Consider the following 19,396-nt stretch of genomic DNA (forward strand, 5'->3'; position numbering starts at 1 on the left):
ACACAGCCTACCTAGACCACGCAAAGGCCTTTGACATCATTCCCCATTCTGGTATTATAGACAAGCTCACCAGCCTGAACATAAACCCCTATGTCACAAGATGGGTTTGCCAACTGGCTCACGGACAGAACCCACATGGTGAGAGTTGCGGGAGCTAGGTCCGACTCTAAACCAGTTACAAGTGGCGTTCCCCAGGGCTCAGTCCTAAGACCCCTCCTGTTCGGCATATACTTCTCAGAGGTACTGGAAAGCACAGGAGGACTATAGCTGACCAAGTTCACAGACGACTGCAAACTAGGGGCTATAATTGACTCTCCGGCTGACACAGACATCCTCCAAAAGGGTCTCACTGAGACGGATACCTGGTGTCAAAATCATGGCCTCAAGCTAAATGCCAAAGTGCATAGTCATCCCCTTTGGAAAAAACAAAGTACCCACAAACTACCACATAGGTGGTAGTCCCTTAAATACAGAAAACGTAATAAGGGTTGCCAAAGTGGTTAGAAAATCCTATGTGGCCCACCTAATTACAAAAGGGTTAGCATCCAGATCAAAAGAGGTCATTGTGCCCCTCTACTCATCACTCATCAGACCCATCAGAGTGTACAATGCCCCATTTGGGATGTACCTTACAAGACCCCTACAACAGCTGGAAAGACCACAGAAGTACCTCACCAAGAGGATCACTGGCCTCAAAAAGATGTCCTATGCAGCTCGACTGAAGAAACTCCAGCTGTACTCGGTTGTATACCACCTACTCAGAGGTGACCTCAGCCTGACATACAAGGCCATGTCCAACCCAGAATTGATGGACATGCTCCACCTAAAGAAAACCTTATCCCCTCGAACTACATGCTCTAGGGATCTAAACCTCACCACAACAATAAATAGGATGTGCTGGAGGGAAAGCTCCTCAAATATTTTGGAAGTTTATTCAGATAGTTCCTTCTCTAAGCTGATTCTTTTTGTTGGAATATTTGAGAACCTTTTCACTGAGCCAGGAAAGCTACCCATTTCTATGTTAAAGATTATGCATCACTCCTTTTCAACCACCTGATATTGGTAAAGGTAAAGTCCTTACATAATTTATAATTAGTAATTTCACATTCTGTAGTTGTACATAAATACAAATCTGCTGATCACATCAAGCTAAAATTGTTTTACTGCAATTTTAGTAAAAAATTCAGCAAATCACAACACATTCACTGTTAGACACAAGATCATGCCCAAACAGTGGTAGAAATACTCATTTCAAAAAGCATTTCATGAGGATAGCTACAAAACACAAGACTCCAATCATCACAGTCAGCATCCTCCCAAAACGAGTAAAAAGTACAGTTTTGTACCTACCATAAATGTAGATGTTCGAGGATTCCCTTGCTGCAGTCCTGACAATTGGGTATAGTCCGCGTCCCAGTCGGCCCGAATACCAGAGTATAAGGCTGACGTGGGTCATGGCGCCTTAGACTGACGTCAGTACGCCAGGGTACTAATGCGCATGACCGACGCCATTTCCTCAGTCTTTTCTTGCCCCAGATGTCAGAAGACCCAAAAAGACAAGTCCCAAAAACAACCTGCACCAAAAAACATGTACAATATATACAGTAATATATACAAAAATATAAGCATGTAAACTCACCTACACAACCACCCTGAAACACAGAGGGAAGGAGGGAGGGTAAATTGGACTGCAGCAAGGGAATCCTCGAACATCTACATTTATGGTAGGTACAAAACTGTACTATGTTCTTCTTCTTCCCTTGCTGCAGTCCTGACAATTGGGTAGAATCCCAAAGCAGAGGTAAGGGAGGCTGGCAAATTATAAAGTAGCAGGAGCTGACAACATGCCTTGTAAAACAGCTGTGGCAAAACCAGCTCTAGTCTTAGAGTATATAGGCAGGTGATAATGCCTAGAGAAAGTATGCACTGAACTCCAAGTAGCCGCTTCCAGAATATCCTTAGTTGCCACCCCCCTTAGAAATGCTGATGAAGTGGCAGTAGCCCTAGTGGAATGAGGCCTAATCCCAGCTGGAACCTCTTTGCCATGATGGGAATAACAAAATGCAATGCAAAAGCCAATCCACCTAGAAATAGTTTGTTTTGACACAGGCTTGCCCTGTGAACTTAAAGCAAAAGAAACAAGTAACTGCTGAGACTGCCTAAAATCTTTAGTCCTGCTCAAATAATAACGCAATTGCCTGTGTACATCTAAAGTATGCAAAATCTTTTCCCCTTTATTTTGAGGATCTGCAAAAAACGTAGGCAAATGAATAGTTTGGTTTAAAGCCACACTAGAAACCACCTTAGGCATAAAGGATGGATTTGTGCGTAATGATACCCTGTCCTTATGGAAAATCAAAAGGGCTCTACTGCCATAAGGGCCTGCAACTCAGACACCCTTCTTGCAGAAGTAATAGCCAACAGAAAAGCAGTCTTCCATGACAAATATTTCAATTCAGCAGTAGCTGCAGGCTCAAAAGGTTGTAGAGTAAGTTTTTCCAACACAAAATTGAGATCCCAAGCAGGAGTAGGAGCTCTACGTGGGGGTCTTATATTCTTTGCCCCTCTAAGAAACTGCTTGAACAAAGGATGCGAAAACAAAGGTGGGTCACAATCATAGTGAGCTGAAATTGCTGCAGCATGAATCTTTATGGAAGAGAAAGACAAACCTTTGTCCAATAATTCAGTAAGATATTGAAGAGCCACACTCAAATTAGGCTCTGAAATCTCCAAATTCTTTGCTGTACTCCAAAATAAAAATCTCTTCCATTTTTCTGCGACACTCTCCTAGTACTAGGCCTTCTAGCTTCCATAATCACATTTAAAACTTGTTGAGGAAGCTGAGACCTACCATGCTTCAACACAGAATATGCCAAGCTGTGAGATGAAGAGATTGAAGCTTGACATTGAGCAGATGACCGTCCTTCTGAGATAACAGATGAGGAATCAGAGGTAAAGGCCATGGAGGCTTCTTTACAAGACTCCTTAGAAGTGGGTACCAGTGTTGCCGAGGCCAATCTGGAGCTATCAAAATCATCCTTGGCCTGTCCTGTCTGACCTTTAGTAATACCTTTGGAAGAAGAGGTAGAGGTGGAAAGGCATAGACATGAAGGTTTTTCCAACTGAAAGACAGAGCATCCACTTTCCAAGCTGTGTGATGAAACCCCTTTGTGCAATACTTTGGCAGCTGGTGGTTTAGTGGAGAAGCGAACAGATCTATGTCTGGAGTTCCCCATGACACTGTCAATTTCTGAAATACATGAAGATCCAGTTTCCACTCGTGGGGATCCATGATTTGTCTGCTTAATACATCTGCTAGGGAGTTCTGTGCTCCTGGCAGAAACCTTGCCTGAAGAGTCAGTTGCAGGCTTAACGCAGTCTCCCATAAAATCATTGCTTGCCTGCATAGAGGATAAGAATGTATTCCCCCTTGCTTGTTGATGTACCACATGACAGTTGTGTTGTCTGTCAGAATCAACACCTGCCCTGGAAGAAGTAACTCCTTGAACGCCATCAATGCAAACTGGACTGCTAACATCTCCTTCATGTTGATATGTAGATGCTGTAGTCTGGCAGGCCACTTGTCTTGTATCCACTTTCCATTTAGATGAGCTCCCAAGCAGTGTCCGAGGCATCTGTCGTTAAAATCTGACTCGCCTCTGGCCGGGTCACAGAGAGTCCCTTGTTTAGGTGACATTCCTGAGCCCACCACAAGAATTCCTTTTGAAGGCAAGGTATTATTTGAATGACAGTGTCCAAATCTTGGCAGTGCTGTGTCCATACATTTTGAGATACCATTGCAGCTTCCTCATATGCAGTTTGGCATTGGGAAGCACCAGAATACAAGATGCCATGAACCCTAATGCTTGAAGGACTGTCCTTGCAGTCAGCACGGACTGATGAGATAGTTGGTGGAAGTAAAGTGACAGACTCTTTTGTTTGTCCGGGGTTAAAAAGGCCATCTGGGCTGCTGTATTCAGTCTCACACCCAGAAAGCACATGTCTTGAGAGGGTACTAGACTGGACTTTATTTCGTTCACAGAATACCCTAGGCATCTTAGCACTGCTATGACATATTCCAGATGCTGTAGTAGGTGTTCCTTTTCTTGAGCCAGAATCAGGCAGTCGTCCAAGTAAGGATAAATTTGAATGCTTTGAAGCCTGAAGTAAGCTATCACTGGAGCCAGAACCTTTGTGAATACTCTGGGCAGTAGATAAGCCAAAGGGCAATGCAGAGAACTGATAATGAAAATCTCAGTTCGAAACCGCAGATACTTTCTGCAACTTAGCCTTATGGGCACATGAAGGTAAGCTTCCTTGAGATCCAAAGTTACCATCCAGTGATCCTTGCCCAGCAGAGGTAACAGTTGCTGTAACGTCAACATCTTGAACTTGGGAATGTCCAGATAAGTGTTGAGGATAGATAAATCCAAAATTGGTCTCCACGTGTTCCCCTTCTTTGGTACTAGGAACAGGCGAGAATAAAATCAAGCCCCTTTCTGACACAGGGACTGGCTGAATAGCCCCTATCTGGAGTAACTGAGAAACTTGCTTGTGAGCCTCTTTTCTTTGTGGAGGAGGAACATCTGGCATGCCTTTGAAAGGGGCATTGTGTGGAAATAAAATCTGTACCCGTGATGAATGATATCCAGCACCCATCTGTCTTGAGTGATTAAATCCCAATTTTCTTTGAAAAGAGACAATCTTCCTCCCAAAGGAGCTGCCAGACGAGTCCACTGGCAGCTGAAAAGGCAGGTCATTGGTTCTGCTTACGAAAGGACTGACCCCTGCCCTCACCAGAAGTCTGAGCAGGTGAACTGTCTGATCTAGGCCTAAACCAACCTTGAGCCCTGCCCCTACCACGTCTAGACCTACCCCTAGACTGGGAACCATAAGCAGGATATGTCCACCCGTTAGCAGGCCAATTTCTACTAAACTTCGGAGGCTGCACCTGCAAAAAATCTTTAACAGTCTGCATAGACTTAGCTTTGTCCTCCATTTTCTTTAAAACTGCTTCCACAGGCGGTCCAAACAACACATCAGACTGTAAAGGAGCATCCAAAATCCTGGTCTTAACATGCTCAGCTAAATTCTGATCCTTCAACCATGCATGTCTGCGAAGAACAGAACTAGTAGCAGCCACCCTCGAGGAGGCCTGAACAGCATCAAAACCACACTGCAAAGAATGCTTACCCACTTGTTCAGACACATGAACCAAATCCAGCAATTCTTTACACTCAATACCTTCCGCCAAAGCATCCACCTTAGATTTCAATTGTGAAAGGAGATAATTCTGATATTTCAGCATATGAAATTGACAATTCAACGCCTCATGGCTAGAGTGGAAGAAGTATATACTTTCTTACCCCACCTATCCAAAGCCCTTGCCTCTTTATCAGAGGGTACAGGATTTTTAACCACAGAAGCTTTAACACCTTTAGGCCCCTGAGAAACAGTTTCTGGGTCCGCCCTGGGACTCTTAAACAAATACTTATGAGCTTCGGGCACCCTATAATACCTATCAGGCTTAACAGGAGCAGGAGGCAAGGAATCAGGGTTCAGAGAAGCCTCTGCAAAACATCCTCCACCACATTCAACACAGGAGGAATAGCTAAGGGCCTATGCTGGGGCAAAAACAAGAATTCCCTAAGCCTTTTCTGGAGTCAGAGTAATCTTGGCCTTCCCATTTAAAGTGCTCCCTCATGGAGTGAAGAGTCTCTGAAAATGAAAAATCCTCAGGAGGAGAAGCTGAAGGAGTGGAATCATCCACATCAGAATCAGAATAAGTAGGAAACTCTTGCAAGTCTTCCACAGAAGACTCTGAAGCCTGTGAACACTGTTCAAAACTATCAAACTCCTGTTCCACCCTAGGCCTCTTATCAGGTGGGGCATAGAACCTCTAATCAGAGTAATCAAATCTTCTGCCATTTTAAGCATATGTTTCTTAGGCACAGAGCCCGAAATGCTAGGAGAAGCCCCTACAGAAGCTGAACTTGGCCTTCCTCTAAAAGAAGCTTTGGCAACAGAAGGAGAGGCCCTAACTACCTTGGGAAGAGAGGGAAGAACAGTTACCTGAGAAGCCCCTCAGCCTGGCCTACCTCCTGAGAGGGCACATCCTGTAACAGTAAAGTATCTGCCTGAGACTCCATAGAGACTCCTGGCAAAACCTCTGGCTCCCTGAGCCTTCTAAAGGACCGACGTCCGGGACTGCCGGTTCCTCACCCTAGACTTCACTGTTTTGTCCTTGCGCTTCTTAGATGAAGCAGGCGCCGGAGAACTGACGGCATAGTATAATTGCAACGCTTCCCAAACACTAACCTAGCACAATCAAGCCTCCTCTTAATAGTGCGCTTGTTAAATCTAGCACAAGAGCGGCAACCAACAACGCCGTGCTCAGGCCCTAAACAAGGTATACACAAAGTATGATAATCCCTATGCGGTATCTGCTTCCCACAAGAAATACAGTTATTCACTTTTTCTGACATCCGTTAAATACTGAGGCAAGAAAACCAAAATGTTCTAACGGGTTACTTAGCCAACTCTGTATTCGGTCTGAAACTCCGGTTTCGAAAATCTCAGAACGCCAACCTGCACTCGCAAAATTGCTTCTGCATCGGACCATGCGGCAAAAGACTGAGGAATGGCGCCGGTCATGCGCATTAGTACCCTGACGCATTGACGCCAGTCTAAGCGCCATGACCGACGCCAGCCTTATACTCTGGTATTCGGGCCGACTGGGACGCGGACTATACCCAATTGTCAGGACTGCAGCAAGGGAAGACGAAGAACATCAGAAAAAGCTGCATACATATTTTCACAGGATCTGAAAAGTGTCTGGACCATATCAGTTTTTGGCAATGCAGTTCTCAAAACTTTTTAAACTAATTCAGACAGACAAAATTGCATTTGACTCAATGAGGATCTTGATCTTTTCTCCCTCACAATAATTGTGAAGGAATATTTAATGAGCACTTCCATTAAAAAAGCCAATCAGTGAATCACAATTCCTAGAAAAACATAAAATTTTCTCTTCTTGTAATTTTGATATACAAAACTTTTTGAAGTTATTTGGCAGCTGAGATACTGTACAAGTTCATTCATGGCAAAGTCTCTCTCTTCCCTGTCACTCAGCTCTCTACAAGAGAGCATTTTCCTTCTACATACTCCAAAGCTTTTTCCTTCACTACGCGTATACTCTCTTTTGAGCCATGCTGTTTCTCATAATCCAAATAACGTTTGAAGAAAAATTTCATTCGCTTTGGTGACAAGTTAAGGTGAATGACTCGTTCAAAGATATCTCTGTGGAAATAAAAGGTGACAAACAGAAATTAAGCAATACAGTTATTACCAAGAAGCATTTTTTTCTTATCTAGAGATCATTGGTGTAATTATTTTTTGAATCAACAGTCTTAGGCATAGTTTTAACTAGCAGAAATCATTCTAGTCTTAGCGTTGCAGCCTTAATTTATATTCGGAAACCTAGATCAAAATCTCCTAAATAATATCCTACAAAGTCAGCAAGGTAATCGGAAATTAAGCAACTTTATGTAAGTGCATCCAAAGTACAAAAAAATCACCCAGTCCAAACAAAGAAGTCACAAACGAGGCTGTAGCTAAAAACGTAGTTTAATATAAAAACAAGTAAGCGCTTTTGTACCCAGCCAGGGTACTTCTTCAGACATACTACTGAAACAAATACAAATCATTTATATACAAATCATGATATCACATCACTAACAAACTGGCCAATCAGCTGTACAAATCAATTAAAATCAGTTAAAAAAATTTACTACTACTATGGTGACTCAACAAAACTCTGTAAAAAAAAAACCTATTATGTTGCAGAGTGTATTCGTTGTGAATGTATTTTAAATAAATATATTTCAAATAAACAAGTCTGCATACATAATAAAACTTCACTTGTCTTCGTTTATAGCCTGCAATTCTCCAAATGATCACTTGATGGCGGCAAATACTCAAAAATATTGAATAATAATGGCACTGAATGCTCTCAACAGCTATACTGTTCTATAGAGATATGTTTCCATCTATAGTCCAATGATACCATATAAAACACAAAGAATTTTTATCTAAACACTGTAGACTATTACATTTGTACAATGTCTATTAGTGTTATTTTAATGCGATTTATGTAATGCATCTTCCTGCCAATGATCACGCAATAATGGCAAAAACTAACAAATAAAAACATCAATCTCAAATGCAAGTTAAGAAATTTAAACATTTATATAAGTGCATTTATAATCATAGATGACATATAAAGTGACTACAATACTGACGTGTAACACACACTAAAACCTATGAAAGACTATCAACATGATAGCATGGATGCATCTGTGATGGTGAAAATAATAAATATGAGTGTATGGAGGCATATGGTGAAGTACAATGTGTATGCTGAATAGGTGAAAAATGATAGGTTTCAATGTTTAAGTCGTCTGTCAAGCAGGAATGGTTTAAGTGTTATCCTGTCATTGAGACCATAAGCTGTATGTGCTTGTAGCCTAATAATCCATCTCATTTCTCGCTTCTCAGTATAATTCTTATAGTTGCCAAGTCTATTGCTTTTATTTATCAGCTCAATGGCTAAAAACTCAAACTTATGGGATAAATCATTGTGCACGATATGCTTGGCCAATGCATTGTTTTCATCTTCTTTATTGGTAGCATACAGGTGTTCCCTGACTCGTTCACTCTCTCTCTGAGGGTCCCGTTAGTCTTTCCTATATAGAATGCTGGGAACTTAGTACATCTAGCTCAATACGTTTTCTCTGAGAGATATGTAGATACCATCTGGTTAGTCACTTTAGATGTTAACTCATTATTCACGGTCATACTCAATGATGTAGAGATCAAATCTGTCAGAGATTTCCTCATTGAGAAAGGGATAGCCAGTGATACGATTTTGAAAGTCTGTTTATTACTGGATTTAATCTTGAAAAATGTTTTCTTGTTTGATGCCAAATATTTTCTTCAAACAAGGAGGGTAGAAATGGGCACCCCGTGCACTAATTCCTACACCAATATAGTAATGGCACACTGTGAATTATACTAGATAGTACAGCATATTCACAATATATATACCTTAATATAAGAGGTTAGTCGATTATGTTTTCCTCGCTTGGACTGGCACAGAAATGGGATTAATTGATTTTATTAATTATATAAACTCTACCACTGAGTTTCTGAAGTTCACTGGGAAATGGGTGAAAGATAAGATAGAGTTTCTGGATGTCCTTATTTATAAAAAAAAGACAAGACTATACATATATAGTGCATCTGATGAAGGCTTATAGCTGAAACCGGTATGCAGGATGTGTTTTTACATGGTGTTAATATATTAAAATAATAACTGGTAAACTGATGGATGGTGCTGGCTGTTTTTTGTTTGGTATACTTTTTGTATATCACATATGTTAGCAAATCCTGATCAGTGAGACTGTGAATACCTCCAACTGTAGGGTATTTAGAATAAAATGACACAAAAAAGTGGATGTAATGCAGACTCTGATGAACAGTTCCAATGGAAACTGAGTACTACAGATATTTACATAATATTTTAAGAATGTCACCCTCTGCATTACAGAAAGAGCTGTCATATCTACTAGCTGATATGAATTAGTATCAGTGTTGAGTAAGACGTACTTTGTAGTAGACGTTCTTTAAGAAACTGGAAATAGGGACAGCCACAGCAACAACTGTGAGGCCCAATATAAGCCACCGATAACTCCTTTCATATGGGACACACTCCCCCCTTTATATTAAACAAAGCAGATCCCCTTCACCCTTTTCAAACACAACCTGGATGAAGGGGGATGGGTAATCATAAACACACCTCTCGTCTCCCCACATACCCTCATAGAAAGGGTTAGGAAATGAAGTAGTGGGAACTGTAATGGCTAGGCTACAGATGATCTAACTCAATTTCCTAGTAACAGCCTATGAACCTATGCAGACTGGCTAAAGATACCATAAAAAAAAAAAGTTATGGACTCACCATAATGTTCCATCTGTGTTGTCCATTTTCATTCTTCCTCAACCTGTGGGTTTGGATCTGAACCTCAGATCAGACTCTGCCGCTTTTTATAGCTTAGGACCAGACTCTCGAGCTCCTTTCTTATCCATAAATGCCCCTGTTCCCCAGATTACCTCAGACTGAGTTTGCTGCTGCTTTATATGGTTTACTCATAGCAATATATACTATACATTAGGAAGAACAGTAGGAAGATAAACTCAGGAGCTCAAAAGGAACAGTGGTTCCTGGAACACCTCTGTAGGTCTTCCTAGAAGGGATGGGGATGGAGGTGGGGGGGGGGGGGCTGAGGAAAAATGTAAATGGACAACATAGATGGAACATTATGGTGAGTATATAACTTCTTTATCTGATGCTGTCATTTTCATTTTGTGGGACAGAGTCCCCAGGTACACTAATCTTGGGTAGCCCTCGTGGAAGGATATTCCACAGCACCGCAGAACCAAAGGATGCTCTATTTCTAGAAATATCTAATTTGTAATGTGTAACAAAGATGTGAGGATTTGACCAGGAGGCAGCTGCACAGATACCATTAATGGATACTCTAGACCAAAAGAATGCTGAGGTGGCACTGATCTAGTAAGAATGTGCTTTTACATGGCTAGGTGGGGTGTTACCTTTAGCAGTGTAAACATAAAAAATGCAATCTGTTATCCATTTGGCCAAAGTTGTTTTGGAAGCAGGCTTTCCCAACTTTATTTTGGAAAAGGAAACTAGTCAGATTTCCTGAAAGCTTTTGCCCTTGTCCAGATAAAAACATAATTGTCTATGCACATCAAGAAGGGATACAGTATATTCACTGTTGTTCTGGAAATTAGGAAAGAAAGATTGATAACTTGGTTGATATTGTGTTCAGAAGCAACTTTTGGTAAAAAGGAAGGGTTTCTACAAAAAGTAAGGTGGTCTGAAAGAAAGTGCCTGTAATTTCAATACTATTCTAGCTGAGGTTACAGCCACCAAAAATACAGTTTTCCAAAAGAATTTGAGGTCTACGTTGGCAGAAGGTTCAAAGGGCGAGTGAACTAGGGCTTGTAAGACCATAGTGAGATCCCAGGGAAGAGTGGGATCTTTGACTGGAGGCCTAAGTAAAAAGGTGCCGCTCAGAAAGGCCTTGCACAATTTGGAAGAAACTAAGGAAGAAGACTTTTTGCCTATGGGATAATTGGCTATGGCTGCCAACTCAACTTTAGTAGTGGAATAGCTTGCTCCTTCCTGAAATACTGAAGCAAGGAAGTCAAAACTGCTGGGATCGGAGCAGTAAAGGGATCCAAACGTTTCTATTGGGCCCAAATAGAAAACCTTTTCCATTTGTTTTTGTAAATTTTTCTTGTACAGGCCTTATGTGAGCACCCAAAGATTTTCTTAACTGGAGAAAGCCTGGAATGTCTAGTCATCATCATAAATGGAGCAACCTTGTGGTCATTTGAGGCCTGTTAGATCTGGGTGAGCTTGTCCTGATGGGTGAAACAGGAGGTCTGGACTTGGATCCAGCATCCAGGAAGGACATATCAAATGAGATTAAAGGAAGGGAAGCCAGACCTGTCAAGGCCAGAAGGGGACAATGAAAATCACTTTGCACTTCAACCTCTGCAATTTCTGAAGAAATTTGGGGATGAGAGGTGTGTGGGGGGGTAAGCATAAAGAAGACCAAACATGGACTAGAGTTGTCTCTTGGTGACTGTCCCTGAGGAGGTATTGGGGCAAAGAACCTACTGCATTTATTATTGGATGGGGATGCAGAGAGGTCACAGCAAGGTAGACTCCATTTGTTGATATCCTGTTTGCCACAGACTGATTTAGAGACCACTTGTGAGGTGTCAAAATAGTTCTGCTGAGCCTGTCTGCTAGACTGTTGAATTTTTCCGGTATATACATTGCTACAAGAAAGCGGTTGGAGGAGATCGTCCATTGTCGAACTCTCACTGTTTCTCAACAAAGGGGGTAAGATCTGGTTCCCCATTGCTTGATGATGTAACAGACTACTGACATGTTGTCCGTTTGTACTGCAATAGCCCCTAGAGGAAGAAAGCTCTGAACAGCCTGCAAAGCTAGAAGCATCGCTCTCATCTCTAGAAAACTGATATGCAGAGGTCTCCTGTCTCGACCATATACCGTGAACAGTCTCAAGTAATGCCCCACCCCAACTGGGATGCGTCAGTGGTCAATGTGGCTTTGGGACGAGGGAGAATAAATGGACATCCTTCCCCAACATCCCTTGAGAGAAGGCACCATGATAGCAGGGAGTGTTTGCACACTCAAGATAATTTTATGAGGTGATTCAATGAATAGAGATGTATGAACCATTGTACTGCTAGAGTCCATTGAAGGATTCTCATGTGATGGCAAACTGTTTGAATCAAAGTTATAGTAGCTGTCATTGAGCCCACTGCTTTGAGAAACAATTGTGCTGGTGGCGAAGGAATGGCTAGAATTTGTTTGATATGCAACCTCAAGGGTTGTTTAGAGGTAGAGAGGCTAAACAATTGCACATGTCTAGATGAAACCCTATAATATCTATCACTTGCACTGGGTGAAATTGAGACTTGTGTGTGTTTATAGTGATCCCCAATATGTTCACTAGATGAAGCAGATATTTTCTGGCTTGTATGAGTAGATGCCTGGTTGATGCAGACAGGAGCCAGTCGTCCAGATAAGAAAACACACCGAATCTAAGCAGTCTCAAGTGAGCCACTACTACTGCCATACATTTGGTGAATACCCTAGGGGCTGTGGTAAGACCAAAGAGCACAGCTCTGAATTGGTAATGACTGGCTCTCAGCCAGAAGTGGAGAAACCTTTGCGAGCGCCTGTCCATCTTGATGTGGTAGTACGCATCTTGAAGGTCTACAGAACACATCCAGTCATCTTTCTGGAGAAAGGGTAGAATAGACTGTAGAGTCACCATCTGGAATTTTGAGTTTTTTACAGACTTGTTCAGGGATGTCAGATCTAAGATCAGTCTCAGGTCCCCTTGTCTTTTTAGGCACTAAAAAGAACCTTGAGTAAATTCCAGATCTTATTTGGTCTGGTGGGACCTTCTGGGAAACCCTTTTTTCTAGCAGCTTTCTGATTTCTAGGGCTGCTGACTCCCTCTGACTGGGTGGATCACCAGGGAGATTTTTCTTTAATTTGGGAGTTTTGAAAAAGGGAATGTAATACTCCACTGGATGTGATCCTTTGCATCCAATGATCATTTTTAATGGGTAGACAAGCAAGGATAGGCACCCCCGACTGCTTCCAGAGCGGGACAGTCAGGCAACTGCTCATGAACGCTGGAAGGATCCATCTAAAAAAGAATTTTTAGTTCCTTGGTTCTGCAGAGCTTCTCTGCCACGTGGATGGCATCGTCCATTATAATTACTTCCCTCTCTGCCTCTAGGGGAGAATTGACCTTGTGAATCCTGGAAAGACCCTTGTGATTTTTTGAAACAATTTCTTACCGCCAAGTTGCTTCCTGGAAAATTGCCCTTGTAGGGTAGAAAATCAGATTCCAAAGGTAGACAAGGTCTTTCTATCCTTTTCACAGTGGGAGAGAGTGTCTTTCACGGATGGGCCAAATAGTGATGATCCATCAAACAAGGCATTACTGAATGACGCCTTGAATGATTCCGCAAAGTCAAAGTCACATACAGGCATGTCTCCTTATAGCAATACCTGAACCAGCGGCCTTTGAGGTACCTTCTGTAGGCATGCGATATTAGCCTCATGCATGCATCTGAGATGGATTGTAGCGTGGCCATCCTAGAAGAAAAGGTCTTCTGTTCCTCTTAAGACGTGGACCTTGCAGACAGTGTTAGAGAGTTCCTTTAGTAAGTCCCTCTATAACCTGGTAGAATGAGTCAAAATTCAGTGATCAGAATGCGAAGGACACCAATGCATGCACCCACTTCCCAAATCTGTCCAAAGCCCAATACTCCCTGTTAGGGGGATGGATATTGGAACTTTGTTCGGCTAGCTTTCTCATGGCTGCTGCAACAACCATGGCATCTATCAGGGTACGTTTTGCCCAGCAAGGTTTATCTGAAAGGGCACTGAAGTTTGTCAGCTCTTTTAGAGATGGGCTCCACGGTGTACAGCTTCTTCTATGCACTGCAGTAGACAAGATCGATAAGGTCAACCGTAGGAGGGGTCACCCAAGATGTAGACGGGGCACACTTTAAGGCTTAAACACAGACCCCTATCAGGAAGGGCTTTGGGTAGGCCAACTACCTTTTTGGCGTAGGATTTCAAGGATGTCTCCAAAGGAGACATCATCCAGTGGAGATCGTGGGGACATTTCCCCCTCAAAGTCAGTGTCCTCTGTTAAACATTGCTGAGGAGAATCCAGGTGCCTCCTTTTGCACAGCCTCTTGTGGGAGACCTCCTGAGTGAAGTGTTCCAGGGAGGTGTCGGAAGAGATGGGGAGCTCTGTGCGTGGAGCTGTTTTGGAAGCTCTTTGGGGCTGGCTGCCCCTGAGGTGCAGGACGAGTACGCTCAGGTGCAGAAGCTAAGAAAGGGGTAGAATCCAAAGGAGGTAGAGTTGATGCAGTTCTATCCTGGGAGAGTACCCTCTTCACCAACTCAAATGCAGCGGGACCCTCGGAAGCCAGGGGCAATCCTTCAGGAGACAAAGCTTTCAGAGCAGACAATCGCCGACCCTCCAGGCTCCCTTAATCTGAAGGGGGAGTTGGAGCCGAGTTGGCTAGTGCCAGGGTGCTGAGGGAAATGACATCTCCAAAAGCTTCGGAATCGAAGTAAACCCCTTTGACCCGATGCCGCCACTTCGGCTCAGAGATCTGTTGTGCTCCAACAAAGTCATAACTGATCAGATCAGAGAAGTCAGAGTTGAAGATAAAGTCATCAGATCAGATTGCTCCTGGATCAGAGGGCTCAGAAACAGGAGGTCGGATCAGAGTAGGAATTATCAAAAGAAGAAAGGCAGGTTCGCAGCTCACAGATCTGGTGGGGGATGGAGCAGGCAAAACCCCCATCTGAATCTGCATCCGGAGGAATCTCCTCATCGTGTCCACCTCCACTTCGGATAGACTCCGGGAAGATCTTGCAGAGGAAGAAGTGGGAGAGATGTCTGGAGTGTTTTTTGGAGGTCTGCTGAAGAAACGGAGACATACGCCTCAGAGATACAGGCTCAAGAGAGAACCTAGGAGCTCAACTCCGAGAAGTCATTAACGATTGTGTGAATTCCGAGGGTTTTGGGTCCAACAGCTTTAAGGACACAGCAGGTGGTTCTGAAGTAGGTTTGCTAGCAGACCAGGCAAGAGAGTGTTTGCAATGTTCCCTGGGCTCCTTAGTTTTATGGGTGTTTGAGCCCCTGGTTCCTTAAAAGATCCAGCAGAAGAAACAATAGACTGAAGAAGGCCCTTCAAAATTAGTTTCAACAGTCAACTATCCTACAAGGTGTCTAAGTGATCAAGGCCAAGTAATAAACACACTCCTTATGGGCATCACAGTTAGGGATATTATGCCTACAGGAAGTGCATTTTTTTTTTAAACCAGTAGGTTTCTCAGCCACACTGGAAAATTCAAAGATAACAAAAAATTATTTTAAGAGAAGAAAAGAGGAAAACTATGAACAATGGTAGAAGAATAAGTATACCAGAGAGTATAAAGTTACTTACAAGTACGCAGAGAACCACAAAAACAACATAAAGGTAAGTAGAAGGGTAAGCAGGAGTCTACTAAAGATAAGATAAAAGTTTAACAGTAAGTTTTAAACCACTCAACCCCAATGGAGACTCAAGAGGCAAAAATTTCAACTGCTTTCAAGCACGGCAAATGAGATCTGAGGTAATCTGGGAACAGGGGTATTATGGGTAAGGAAGGAGCAGAAGAGTCAGATCCTGAGCTATAAAAAGCGGCAGAGTCAGATCCGAGGTTCAGATCCAAACCCACAGGTTAAGGAACAAATAAACATGACATTAAAAACTGATGTTGACATCTGACTCAGGCAGTGAGGTTCCTCTTGCCATTACATAGAATGCCTGGGTCAGGTCTACAAAATAAATGGCTTTGGGTTGGGGGTGGGAGTTTCTTACACTGACGAACTTAAGATGTTCCTTTTCTGTATTCAGGAAAACCACTGACTTCTCCCAGACTAGGCCCGATTTTGTGTGTGCGTGTGTGTGTGTGTGTGTGGGGGGGGGGGGTGGAGATGAAGCCCTAATTGGTTGATTAGTCCATAGCTGCAGACAGGAATCTGCCCAGTCCGTGCAGGGATGGGGACTGTATGACTGAGTGAAATTCCTATCCAGGAAAGCATTACTCCTAGTAGCTGTAAGATCAGCCAGAATGAAAATTACAAGCCATTGTGTACAAAGGATCCTAACACAGTTTTCCACATGGATAGGTTAAGGCATAGTACTAACCCATATGCTAAAAACTGGTCTCTGAACTTGTCCCTCAACTGGTTTCTGAACTTGTCCTCAACAAAACTGCTCAACTACTCATGCCCCCACCAAGTTTCACAGAATAAAGGGAAAAGGATAATGCATCTGTTGGATATATACAGTCCGTTCACGGTGCCATTAAAAATGTAAGGCAAATGACCCAGCTACTAGCCTTCTTTATGCTGGACATGATCAGTAAGCCAGTCTATAAACAAATTCTTTCAAAATGACTGGCTTTCTAAGATTCCACCAAAAAACCCCATGGGTATAATCAGAGCTCATTTCATTAGAGTTGTGGCCATCTCAGTCTAACATCAGGAATGTGTTTGCTCAGAGGCAGCAGCTTGGACATCTTAACATACCTTCTCTGAGCACTATAAGCTGCCTATCAAGTTAAAAAAAAATGTATATTTTGCCTGTGACTTACTGCAAGGCATGACAGGACACCCTATGGGTATTTATAGAGCCACTTTGGTACTCTATAAGAAATAATGCTGCAGCGGCAATCCCTTTAATGAATACAGTTCAGTTGCATAACTAACTTACCATAATAGTAGATGGTTAAGGAGAAGGATCACAACTGCAGTACATGTTCCCTCCTTTCAAGCACTTGCTAATACTCCCTTCTCCTTGCAGAGATCCCAAGGACCGGAGGCCTTAGGTTCAGCATAGCATCCAGTTAGATCTCTTGTAAATGTTCATTCCTAACCATTTATCTAACTTGGTAATGTTAGCTAGTAATTGCTCGCCAACATGTATATATGCAGTAAGTAAGGAACTTGGATTTAAGGTTCAAGCGATGCCTCTAATCACAGCACACTTCGAGATTACCCTTCACATAAAGAGAAATGAATAATGGGGCAAATCTTATCTTTTAGGCCTTTCGTTGCACCCCTGTCTGGTGTAGAGAAGGAGTTCAGCTTGTGGGGGGACATCCTCAAAAGCTTTGAGAGTCAGATTGGAAGAGTTTATGTCCAGCTACAGTGGCCTCCATGGGTAAGAACCTCTTCAGCAGCAGCAAATCCTTTCCTCAAATATGTAATATGGTAAATTGCATAACCATACTAGCTCTGGGCTGCTTGTTAGCCTCCATCACAGCATGGTTCTTGTTAGGAGACACAAGAGGAAACTTCAGTGGTACCGAAAAATGTCCATGGTAGCCAAGAGAGACACTCAGTGAGCAAGACACTGCTCTTAATTTCTCCATTAAGGAGTTATTCAAGTAATGGTCTCAACAGGTGTTAAGCAAAAAAGAGAGGCCTATATGTAGTTTCAGAATTCATGCAGAACTTGACAGCAGATTTCTTGGTTTGGCATGGGTGGACCATACAAGCACTTCAAGATGCAAGATGTCTGCAGCCCTGTCATGGCGGAAAGGCACATCAGCCAAAAGGAATGGAAAGGATGGACATAATTCTAGCCCTTTAGACTTTCAAGATGATCCTGCAACAAGCCCAACCCCCTTCAATAAGATCCATTTTTGCAGGTAGCCATGGGAACAGTACAAAAAGCAAAAGCAGGCATATACTTCTATTCAAGAATGTTTACTTTCAAAAAGGAAGCCACGTAAAGATCATCTTAAACCTTTCAAGGCTAAACAAGTTTCTAAAGATACCAAAATTCAAACTACTAACCTTGCATGGCTTCCTGCCTCTCCTCCTTCCACAAGCTTATATGGCCACTCTGGACCTAAAGGATGCCTACATATAAATGCCCTTAGCCAGGTGGAAAAATGATTTCTCAGAGTGAAAGCAGTAGGTTGCCATTCCCAGTTCACCTCACTGATCTTTGGTTTATCTATTGTGAATAAGGTGTTCAGCTCCAGCAATTGTCTACTGCAGAGCCAAGGTTATTCAAACAGACCCTTACCTGGATGATTCTCTCATTCAGGAAGCAACTCTAGAGCAGATTCAGGAGACTGTATGGCTCAGTCTAACTTGCTTTTAAAAACTAGGTCTCTCAACCTCCAGAATGCCATTTAGTATCCAGCAAACAAGTGTGTTTCAAGGGGCCCCTACTGAACACCGAGCACCATAAGGCCTCCCTCCCGTTAGACAAAAGTAGCTTTCCTATCAAAGTACTTCAGATCATTAATATAACAGAGAGTTGGGGGTGACATAATAGTTAAGGGTTTGATTTTCACCTTTAGGAAATTGACTTGGCTTAAAATGGCCCCCCAAGGGCAACTAGTCTAGTAGTTATGAACCAATTATTGACTTTACTGGACTACATGGTGTTCCATTCTGAACGTACCCCTATCAAAGCTACACAGGAGGAAGTTGTAGTGGTAACTGAGGAACAGATGTTACCAGCACACTACTGTGGCCCTGCATCAAAAAAGAACTCTCTTGGTGGATCCAACAAGTGCTGCTCAGGTGCCTTTCATGCCAGGCTTGGATAACTGGATGCTCACTGCAGGCTCCTCAGACACAGCCTGGGGAGCATACTCAGGAGAATCAATGATCCTAGAGGCATGGAACAAAACTGAAAAGAAAAAACATCTGTATAAAAGAAATGAAGTCATTCTAGCTACTAAAACATCCAATCCATTTAGCAATGGGAAATCTTACACATCCTCACAGAGAGCACTGCAATGACTCTGGTGCATTAAAAAGCAGGAGGAACCAGTTCCTAATGTCTGCAAGCCAGCAGCAGAAGCATTAGATCTGTCTCAGAAGTCAGGAATGAACCCTCGGGGCTTCTTACATCCTATCTAATAAGTCCTTAACAGACCAGCTGAGGAGGATACAGGTGGAGCTTTACAACAGAAGGCTAAACAAGAACATATTTCTTGACCTAGTTTACAGGTGGGTATGCCATACAGGCAGTTTTACTTCTCTGGAATGTAGACAATTCAGAAAATTCTGCGCCAAGATATAATACCAGCAACAGGGGCCTGGGTTACCAGATGCCCTCTTCCCAGACTGGGAAGGCCTGCCTCTCTGCATTTTTTCTCCAG

General features: G+C 42.7%; 1 protein-coding gene across 1 annotated transcript in view; it reads right to left on the bottom strand.

Annotated features, from left to right (window-relative positions):
• Positions 1–6,921: 6,921 nt before the first annotated feature.
• The window catches only part of PDCD11 (programmed cell death 11), a 1,563,481-nt gene continuing 1,551,006 nt past the window's right edge, over positions 6,922–19,396 (bottom strand). Inside the window, 1 exon segment of the mRNA XM_044056566.1 lies at positions 6,922–7,299. Coding sequence (XP_043912501.1) covers positions 7,128–7,299 — 172 coding nt within the window. The 3' untranslated portion in view covers positions 6,922–7,127.

This window comes from Protopterus annectens, chromosome 14.part0 (genome assembly GCF_019279795.1).
Source record: "Protopterus annectens isolate FY-2018-M chromosome 14.part0, PAN1.0, whole genome shotgun sequence".
In the NCBI taxonomy this organism is placed as follows: Eukaryota; Metazoa; Chordata; order Ceratodontiformes; family Protopteridae; genus Protopterus; species Protopterus annectens.